The 10,868-nt window shown below is 41.2% G+C and overlaps 1 protein-coding gene across 2 annotated transcripts in view; it reads left to right on the top strand.

Moving 5' to 3' along the window:
• The window catches only part of CSNK1D (casein kinase 1, delta), a 13,243-nt gene extending 5,478 nt beyond the window's left edge, over positions 1 to 7,765 (top strand). The window contains exons 7-9 of one of the 2 annotated variants that reach the window (XM_009073139.1): positions 320 to 459; positions 5,082 to 5,148; positions 6,920 to 7,765. In XM_009073139.1, the coding sequence (XP_009071387.1) occupies positions 320 to 459; positions 5,082 to 5,114 (173 nt within the window). In that variant the 3' untranslated portion in view covers positions 5,115 to 5,148; positions 6,920 to 7,765. The remainder of the gene's footprint in view (positions 1 to 319; positions 460 to 5,081; positions 5,149 to 6,919) is intronic. The other variant, XM_009073140.1, reaches the window with a different exon arrangement.
• Positions 7,766 to 10,868: the final 3,103 nt, after the last annotated feature.

Genomic DNA, 10,868 nt, shown 5'->3' with positions numbered 1-10,868 from the left:
GACTCAACTCAATGATCTTGGGGGTCTTTTCCAACCTGGTTGATTCTATGATACCCAAGTGGTATTTGTTTCTAGTCAGAATTTGGGGGTTTTGTTTAGGTTTTTTCCCCTCCTTGCTTTTTAGTTGATTGAAGGTAGTTTTATACACTCATTACCTGCTAATTTATACTTAAATTTCCAGGAATGTAAACCAAAGGCCTTGATTTCTTTTGTTTGATTCTGTGGAAGTTTCACATGCAAACAGCGAGTGTCGTTTTTCCAGTGACCATGTTAAAGTCACATTTCTCATTCTGAGAATCTAACGTGGTTTTTCTCACAGCCAACACCTCTCCTCGACCAGTCTCGGGTATGGAACGAGAAAGGAAAGTGAGTATGAGATTGCATCGTGGTGCCCCAGTCAATATTTCCTCGTCTGACTTAACAGGCCGACAAGATACCTCTCGCATGTCAACTTCGCAGGTAAAGAAAGTGTAAATCTGGGTACTGGAAGATGAGGGTGATTTGATAAAGTTAATTTGCCAAAAGAGCTGATCAGGTAGTTGAAGCAGTTTCATACTGATTTTGCAGGCAACGTTGATTTGTATAAATATTTGACATTTAACCTGAACGTTTGTGATGTGGCTGTAAAGGAATTATTTTTATCCCCTGACAGCAGTAAGCATCAACTACACAAAGTGATACGGAGTCACTGGTGTATGAGATGATGTAAAATTATGGATACACCATTTTTACATACTATTATGGTATTTAGCTCTTTTACTCATTGAGTTTTACCTCTGTTACCGAAGAGGAAGCAGAGTAGGTCAGAGGCAGTTGTGAGTCAATTCCTTTTGGTTTCCTCGTTTAACTGGGAGAGTTAATTATTTTCTTGTGTATAAAATCTTACTGCTAGAAAGGATGCTTTTTTTCAGATGGAGGCCAGGTAGATGGCTCTAATGAAGACCAAGAGTAAACTGGGTGGGAGAAACATTTCTGCTGTAATAAAACCAAAGTGGGATTTTGGGGTGTTTTAAGCTGCACAAGTTATTTCTCCATGCAGCTGCACAGATGTTTGTGCTTGTGTGAGAGAAGAAAAATTCAGGAGCAGAAATGACTGGACAAGAATAGGAGATAGGTGAGGTTTTCTGTATTGATTTTGGTGGCAAGTTTTGCCATCTAAAGTTGCCCACTGAACTGCAGTTCTTGACACCAGAAACTCTCACATCAAAGTATTTTGATCTGAAATAGAATGGAAACAAAGAGGGTAGAATTGGGCATGGTTATGGATCTGTTAAATATGCAGAAATACCTGATAGGAGAATGTGAAGAAGGGGCAGACTCTTTGCAGTGATATCCAGGGAGTGGACAGTGGGCATAAATTGACATGCAATAAATTCCATTTAGACATACAGATAAACATTTTTACCCTGAGGGTGGGCAGGGACTATACCAGGTTGCCCTAAGAGGTTGTGTAGTCTGTTTTCCAGATGATTTGGAGCCCAGTTGGATGTTGTCCTGTATGTCCTGCTCTAGTTGATTCTGCTTAGGGTAGTGAGATTGGACAACATGATTTTCAGGGTCCCTTCTGACCCTGGGCGTGCTGTGAGGCTGTGACACAGAGTTCCCTTGGAACATTTGCACAAATGTAAAGATGGTTCCCAGGAAAATATGTATCCCTGGGATTTGTATCTGGCATTCTGAGCCAATCTCAGATGCTTTGTCTCTGTTCCCAGTCAGACAAATAATGGGAGTAACAGAAATAAATGCAGCTGTGTCACTCAACTGTGTTAAGAGAATGTACCTTTTAATCTTTTTTCTGTATCAATGACATGGAGCTCGGTGTGCACATAACATTATTGTAAGATATGAGTAATACAAGTGGGTTTTCAGATACACTTTGGTTCTGCCTAGCTTGTAAAATAGAAATACTCTGAGACTGCGTAGGACTGTGGGGGTTTTGTTGGGTAGATTTTGAACATCCAGACATATACTCTGTGATGTGGGCCAACAGTACAGTCTGGGTTAATGGCACAGTTTCATACCTGCCCTTTCTACACTCTGCTTTGAGTATGGGATCACTTGGTTGACTTCTTTACAATCCCAGTAGTGGCCTAGTTGGGATCTTCTCTGAGTTTGTTAGAACTAATCATCACCTGTTGTCTTCATTTAGTTCTTAATCAAGACAGTAAACCACTGTTGGTTTCTGCTCGTGGTGACTGAGTAACAGTGTGCAGCTGTAGTACAATTTAAACATGTTCCCATGGGCCTGTTGGATCTAGAAGGCACGAGAGATTTATCACAGAATGGTTTGGATTGGAAGGGGCTTTAAAGATCATCTTATTCCAACTCCCCTGCCATGGGCAGAGACCCTTCCTCTAGACCAGGTTACTCAAGAGCCCCATTCAGCCTGGCCTTGAGCATCTCCAGGGATAGAGTGTCCACAACCTCTGTAGACAACCTATTTCAGTGCCTCACCACCCATACAGTAAAGAATTTCTTCCTAATGTCTAAATCTGCCCTTCTTTACCTGAAGGCGGTTTCCCTTTGTCCTGTCACTGCATGCCCTGTGAAAAGTCCCTCTCCAGCCTTGTAAGCCCCCTTCAGTTCTGTAAGGCTGCTCTAAGCTCTCCTGAAACCTTCTCTTCTCAAGGCTGAACAGCCCCAACTCTCTTAGCCTGTCTTCATAGCAGAGGTGTTCCAGCTCTGTGATCAGCTTAGTGGATCTCCTCTGGGCTAAATCCAGCAGGTCAGCATCTTGTGTTTGGGTCCACAGTACTCCAGGTGGGATCTCACAAGAGTGTAACAGAGTGGGACAAACCCCTCCCTCAGCCTGCTGGTCACTCTTCCTTTAGTGCAGCCCAGGATGCAGTTTGCTTTCTGGGCTGCAAGCACGTGGTGCTGAGTCATGTTGAGCTTCTCATCCATGAACACTCCCAAGTCTTTTTCCCCAGGGCTAGTCTCAATCCATTCTCTACCTAGCCTGTACTTGTGCTTGAGTTTGACCTGACCCAGGTGCAGGACCTTGCACTTGACCTTGTTGAACTCTGTGAGACTCACAGAGGCTCAGCTCTCTAGCCTGTCAGGGTCCCTCTGGATGATATCCCTTCCCTCCAGTGTATCACTGACAAAGATGTCTAACAGTGCCAGTCCCAATACTGACCCCTGAGGAATGAACACCACTCATCACTGCTTTCCACTTGGACACTGAGCCATTGACCTCAACTCCCTTAATGTGACCATCCAACCAATTCCTTATCCACTGAGTGGTCTGTCAAATCCATGCCCCTCCAGGTTAGAGACAAGGATGTCATGGAAGATTCTTGTTTCTAAATTGAGTTCTGATCAGTTCAGACTGAAACTGAAAAGCTAAGGCTGTCAGTATAGACAATGCAAACCAAAATTCTCATATGGAAAATAGGTGTTCTCAGAGAAAATTAACACTCAGAGAAAAATAGTAGTTGGTAAGCATAGCAAAATAGGTGTCCTATAGTCCCCACGACCAAGGTACTGTCCTCAGAGCACCTGAAGTCACTCTCCTTAAGACTAGCACTTTGTAACACTAATGAGTGTTTATTGGAGTGACAACTGGCATGTCTCTGGAGTGCTTAATGAAACTAAAATGTTTCTAATGAAACTGTGTAAATTCTGTGGCACATGTTATTCAGGACTTTTCTTGGTGATATGAAGGGAATGTAACAGCGAAAAAGGTGTGAGTTGTGAGTTGGCAGTGATACATTTTAGTGACTGCTGAGCCTGTTAAAATGGGTATTACTGCAGCACTCCAAATTCTGGCTAGGATGAAGGAGTGGAGGCATTGGTTTAGGTGTGGGAGCTGTGTCTGTGGCAGGAATGGCTGAGGAGGTGTAGTGTTGGAGAGGTTAGTGTGATGTCATGATGGAAGGCTGCAAGTTCATCCTGGAATCTCTGTATGATATGGTAACAAACAGGAATGAAGAGTTATAGAAGGAGATTGTACAATGTGAGAGTTTCAAATCTGCTTATTTCACTTTGTCTTAGAGGTAAGATACTGTCTTGAATTACTTGGTGTAGTATTTGAGAGACAGTGATGGTAACAGGAGCTGACGTTTCTGCAGAAAACATGTGAAGAACCTATTGCTTAACATTAAACCCACTCATGTTTAAAGAAAGGCAAAATAGAGGCCTAAGTGAAGGCAGTTGGCCACTGAAACAGCTTCTACAAGAAGTAGACTATCTGTCCTCTTTGCCTTTACATCAAAACTGGATTTGTTTCTTAAGTGGTGCATTCAGGTCTAAATCACAGGGGTCTGTGCAATGGAGGGTTGTGATCTATGTTGCACAGAAATTCTGACCAGCTGTTAAAAGATCCTTCAGCTGTTAGGCTGTATGTGTGAACTGTTCACTGTCTCCTTAAGACAGTCTGTAAATATTAAGAGAGGTAGTAAAGGAGGCAGTAAATGAGGGTGTGAGTAAACACTGCTTTGAATCAGTTCTGTCAGTCCACACAGTCTGTCCCCCCAAAGCAGTAATCATCTCAAGGGCCTAGTTATGGGTGAGTAGCCTTCCTTTCCTTTGGTGAAAGGTTCAGGCTGACTGCTCATGGAATACAGTCAGTTACTTAGTTTTTTTCCATGCTCAGCACCCAACAGTCAGAGCTGTGCCAAATTCCTCCTGGTATTTTGAGGTGTTCGCTCTGTACTTGGAAGAAAAGATTGGAATGCTGCACAAAGAAATGATTGATTAAGTCTCTTTGACAGGAGAAGTTTTTAGAAAGTGCAGCCTACACTGGCATTGAACAACTTAAGTGTTGTGCCATACTTCCAATGCCTCTGCATTTTCCATTTCCTCACCAGCAAATCTTCCTCCATATATCCATCTTAGTAGGCATCATACTCTGCCTTGTTCTTCTGACCCTGTTGGCTTCCTGTGAGGATTAATGATTTGTTCCTTTTACATATCTCTTAGCATGATAGAAGTGTCTTACAGAGGTCTGAAATCAGAGCTCCTCAAAAGAGGAGTTGTTAGTTGTTGCTACTGCAAGTTCAGGTTGGATTTTTGTGAGACATCTTTATATATGGGGGCAGTGGAACTGTTACAAATTGCTGTCTTTTCCCCTACCTCAGAATAGCATTCCTTTCGAACACCATGGCAAGTAGCTGCTCGTCTCCTTTCGTTGGAAGGCAGCACTGGGTGAGTGCTTCTCATTAGACACCGACTCTGTGGATGGGGTGGGGAAAAAACCTCTTTGGAAACATCCAGCTTTGCTTCTTCTCCTCACATGATCTCATAGCTGGTCAGATGCTTGATGAAGCATTGATTTTTCTCTAACTTAAATGTCCTTGCAAATGCTGAGCTATTGCTGCTGTTCCACTTTGGACTCTTAAGCAGAATTGACAAAAATAGTGACTTTAAAAGTCCTTCAAATTGTTCGGGTATCAACAATAAAACAAAATTCCTGAGACTAAATTCTAGCTGTTTGAGAATTACATGTCTTTCCAGGGATGTTCATGCAGCAGTTGTGTCATCCATTCAAAAGCAGATCTGCTTCAGAATCATAAAACCAAAATACTCGTGTGAAGACTCAATTGACAGTGTCACTCAAATGAGGCTCTGTCTTGCCGTGAATGGAATGTTCTCCTAAAGCCCTGTCCATTTTTCACTGTTTTGTGTTTCTTTGCCATGCCTTATGAGCTCCCATTTTAAAACTACTCAGATCTATTCAGATCTTTGTTTTAAAAAATGTTCACCTGTTCACAAGAACAGTTTGACCATGAGTATCTCGGAGCTAGACAGACTTGGATTTGGTGTTCAGAACTCCTTTCCACTGTTCAGTGTAGTAGCAGTTTCTGCCTTTCTGTGTGCAGCTTTTGGCTTTTAGTCTGTTCTGCTTTTGGCAATAACGGGTTTTGTCCAGGAAATAATAAGTTTCAGTTGAAATCTGAACCTTAGTGGCTGAAGGATGCTTTTCCTTAAGTATTTCAGGAGCTTCTTTGCTTGGCTTCTTACTCAAAAAAGGCTGTGATATTTTTCTGTTCCTTAAGAAATTCTGTTGTATAACTGTCTGCTGTCTCACTTTCTCTAGAGCCTAAGCTTGCACTAATCCTGTACCATTAGTCAGTGAAGAATCCTGCTAGTCCTCTTCTGTTTTCTCCTCCTGCTTTGTGTGCTTGGCTGACTGTGCACAAGCTGCTTCGTGACCAGTTCGCAGCGTTAGGAAGATCCAACTGCAAGTGGCAGCTTAACACTTCCAAGTCCAATTATCAGTGAAAACTCTATACAAATAAATGCAGCAAAGCAAACTTAAAGCTTTTCACTGTAAATTCTGTGTGCAGATTCTGGTCTGCTTGGGGTTGTGCCTGCATTGGTTGGCCTGCACTGTGTGCCTGGAGATGTTTACAACTGAAATGACTAACAAATACTGATTTTTCTGCTTAGATGTTTCTGACTTACTAAATGGCAGAGATGTTGTTTTTCACTGTCACAGTAAAAGTGATCTGAAACAATGTTACACTCGTACTGCAATGGGTCAAGCTATGGAAATAACTGAAGTATCTTCTAACACAAAGTCCTGTGAAAAGCTATTGAAAATAATGGATTTTTTTTAACCTTCCTAATCCTCTGTTTTTCCCTGAAACTGAATTATTCACTGAGTCTACTACTGCATGTTGGTAGTGTTTTCATCTGGTTTGTTTTTCTTCTGTGCATGTTTATGCTCTGTTCACTTTTCTTCAAAACATCTCTGGCTGGAAAGGTGAATTTTCCATGTTAACTTCTAAAAAAAGAGGAAAATAACAGTGAACTTCGTGTGGCTACAGGTGGGTGCGAAACATTGTGTAGCTCATTGGATTTTAAATTCACACTTAATTTTGGTAATAAATGGTTTGAAAGTATGTTGAAAAACACTTGGCTGTTAACTGGAAGGACATGTGCTGATGTTGTCTTGTTTTTCTGGCTTTGGCAGATTCCTGCTCGGGTAACTACCAGCGTTCTCCAGTCTGCTGTGCACCGATGAAAATCACTTTGCCACGGAGGGCAGATAATGCATGGCTGATCTCCTATGTTACCAATGGCTTTACTAGCAAAAATACCCTAAAGCAGAGCGGAAATTGGAGTTCTCCCTGTGACCTAACAGGCACTTGGAGGAACATGCACAGACTCCAGCAGCTGCCACTGCAGGACGCTTTTGCCAGAAACCCAATGACCTTAAGAGACCCCTGTGCTACCAGGGCTGGAAAAGTAAGAAGGTTTACAGAGTTGACCGCCTGTTCCTGGATGGCCCTTTCAGTTTTCCCTCCACAGGCGGCAGACTTTACCCCCTTTTTATTATTCTACTGTAACTATAAATCTTTTACTTGGTTTAAGAAAGTTTTTTGTATCATTTTGCTAAAATTATTGGCTTAATTCTCTGTAAAGGACTCTTGCTTTTGTCTGATGTAGAATATAAACCTGAACTAAAGACAATGACTTGAAATTTCTTGTTTTAAAAGATTAGTCTACCAGGGGACATGTAAATGAATCAAGACCATCTGATGTTACTGAAACTGTTTCCTTACGTGTATATTCCCATTCTGACTGAGTCGGTTTTCTCATGAAGTTTTTAAAACTGTTACAAGTTTTTTTTTTTGCTGTTTGCTGTCTTCATTTACACTTGACATTTAACTTCCTGTGTAACACAAAGGACTTTTTAATACTTTGGCATAAAAGGAGAACTAAATACCCTGCAGGAGAGTCTTAAGTATAGTAGAGATGGTGATGAGGGGTTTCCTTTTTTTTGTAGAGAATGTGAAGAACAAAGTGAAAGACTCTGATACTTGAGGGATTTGGAATTTGAAAGCTTATCCTATCTGCTTAGTTTGGGTAAATGGATAGTTTCAAACTTTTTGTTTTTTAACTGGGAAATTTTGTTTCTTCACCTCTGAGGCTGGTGAGCTTGGAGGCTATTGCAGGTGGGAAACACACGTTGCTACTGAGTCTTCTGTGAATGTTCACATTTCCTTCAGCATCAGTGTTTAAAGATTAATAAATATATAGATTCAGATCTTCTGCTACAGGCCAAGACTCAAAAAAGGAGTTGTTAAAAAAAAAACCCACAAAGAAAAGCCAACCACCCCCAAACACACAATGTGTTCTTGCTGTGAAGTGCTGAGAGTTTTTGCTGTTCAGGTGCATAGTGTATTTAATCCCTAACTCTGTTCAGCCTGAGTGTGCCCAGAATTGTTAGCTGGGCATGAACGACTCGACGTGCTCAGGTGGTTCAAAAACTGCTGCAGGTGTTGTTGGCACCTGTTGGGGATGGAATGTGGGAAATGCCTCATATTGGGTGTTGCTGTGAATGGTCTCACAAAAGTTAGGTGTTCTGTCCTCACAGTGCTTGGAACAGCACCAGGACTGAAAAACAGGAAGTTCTGTGTTGAAAGTGAAAGGATGATACAGACACTCGGAACAGTTAGGTGTTTTGAGAATTTCTTCCCTGCTCGGAAAGAATTTGTAAAGGTGTGTTGGTCTTCAGATGTTTATGGAGAGTGGTTTTCATTGTTTTGGTGTTTACAAACTCTTTTTTGCCCCTCTCAAGAGGCCACACACAGAGGATTGCCATTCTGCAGATATTTTCTGAACGTTAGCTCTTTGTGTGTACTCTGGGTCAGACTGGGGAAACCTGTGTGTGGGGAGAGCATAGTGGGAAAGCCTAGATTTGAGAAGTCTGAGTAAGAGAATTATTTCCTCAGTTACTATAAACTTTGGTATTTTAGGCATGTGCACTACCATTGGAACAGTTTTACACTTCACTGTGCTTTCCTTGTAAATATCTGTGGTTAATAATGTAATGTTTGAGGGACTTACAAACAGAAGCCTCTTTATTCTCTCTGTATCTGGACCATTAGATTGCTGTACTATACTTAAAAGTTGACTGCAGACTTCTAGAATTGTACTCACTTGTGGGCAATTTTTGTCCTTCATAATAGTTAAACTTCATCATGCAGAAATAGTTAGACTGTCTATATTAACCTGTGTATTGGAACAGATATCAAAGAGCACTTCATTTGTACTGCCACTGTATTTGTGTACTTTAACAATTGTGTAAATACATTCATAACAACTTCTGTTCTTCTTGGGTGTAACTTACTGACTTAACAATGAATCCTTTCCCTTGATGCAACTTCTTTTTTTTTTGCCCCTCCATGGGTTTTTTTTACTTTTTTTTAATGGGGTTTCTGTGCCTGCAAAGAACATTGTCAGTTGCAAACAAGATATGGCCTTGGTGCCAAGATTTTCACTGAAGGATTTTGGTAGTTTTGCAGCAGTTGGGGTGTACAGGAAGAGAGAGAAGGCACTAATAACTCACAGAAAACATGTCTCTGTAAAGGTAAATGGTTTTGTTTGAATATTGCTGCTTTTCCAGAAGTTGTTTGGTTTTTTACTAATGCTTTTGCTTAGCAAGTAATGCATGGTATCAATAGGAAGTATGGTAAAGGAAGTGATACTTGATTGGGTATAGGAAGTAGGATAAGAGCAAGAAAAATAGTGAGCAACATCCACAGTGACCTGTGTAAGAAAATCCTGGGTTTTGCTGTGTGATTCTCACAAGTCTATTGTAATCTTAAGGGCAGATGCACCTTCAAGAATCCTCTGTGTTTCTTACTAGCAGTTTAAAAGCTGGAAGAATATTTTAGCTTATCATGATAGTTTTCATTTAGAACTGGCTGTGTGCTTTGATGTGGAAAATACAACATTTAAAGGAGTCCATATATTCCATGTCAATGTCCCTTGGAGAAAGACATGTAGAACTCATCCTTTATTCTGCAGTGGGGAAAAATAGCATATTGGTCTTTGTTTGCCCATGTCCCAGGCCCCTAAGTGACAGCTCCTCTGTCATACCTGGCCAAGGCTCATTTAGAACTGGCTGTGTGCTTTGATGTGGAAAATACAACATTTAAAGGAGTCCATATATTCCATGTCAATGTCCCTTGGAGAAAGACATGTAGAACTCATCCTTTATTCTGCAGTGGGGAAAAATAGCATATTGGTCTTTGTTTGCCCATGTCCCAGGCCCCTAAGTGACAGCTCCTCTGTCATACCTGGCCAAGGCAACACTTGAAGACATTTCCCTACTTGAATTTACAGGTTTGGAAGCACAGCATTGGCTAGAGCAGCATACTGTCCATGTTGAGAATATTTATTGTCTCTTTGTAAAAGAATGAAATAATAAATACTTTGCTCTTTAACTTTTGCTTTACAAAAGCTGCACTTGTGTACAAAATACTGAGTGAAGACAAACCACACTGCTGAGCCATCTGCTCAGAAATCTAGATTTCATCTGGTCACGAGGAAGTGTAATCCACCGTGAACTTAATCCTACAGCAAAGTAGCTTCTAAAATTCACTGGATGAGGAGATGAATAAGGTGTTACTGTGAAAGAATGCAGTACTTGCACTTCCCTCTGTTTCGTTCAGGTGATGATTAGTGGCACTACAGGTATATGTCTGGATTTAAGTGACTGTGTGAACCTGAGTGGTACAGACTGTGAGCACTGTTCAGTATTTCTGTGCCAGGAGAGTGCTCAGAGACCTGATCTTCAGCCAGGATCTGTTTCACAGCACAATCCTACTGACTTCATCAACAGATAGTTGCACAGCTTGAATGCTTGGACTTGTTCTCAGACATTAGTGGGTATTTTTCCTGTGTACTCTTACAAAGACTAGTGTGGTTTGGTTCTTCTGCCAAAACCATTGCATGCTGCAGGCAGAGGGACAGCAGAAAATGAGATCTGTAGAGAAGCTACAAAAATATGTCTACAGAAAGAAAATTGAAGATAGCTTTGATAATCTCACTTTGGGAAAATTCTATGGATCTTGATTCAAGATCCATAGAGAAGATCTAGGTCTGATAAGCATAATGGACTAAGAAGAATG

Source organism: Acanthisitta chloris, unplaced genomic scaffold (assembly GCF_000695815.1).
Source record: "Acanthisitta chloris isolate BGI_N310 unplaced genomic scaffold, ASM69581v1 scaffold16784, whole genome shotgun sequence".
Classification (NCBI taxonomy): domain Eukaryota; kingdom Metazoa; phylum Chordata; class Aves; order Passeriformes; family Acanthisittidae; genus Acanthisitta; species Acanthisitta chloris.
Note: the sequence above shows the minus strand (reverse complement) of the source record. Positions and strands in the feature narration are given on the sequence as shown.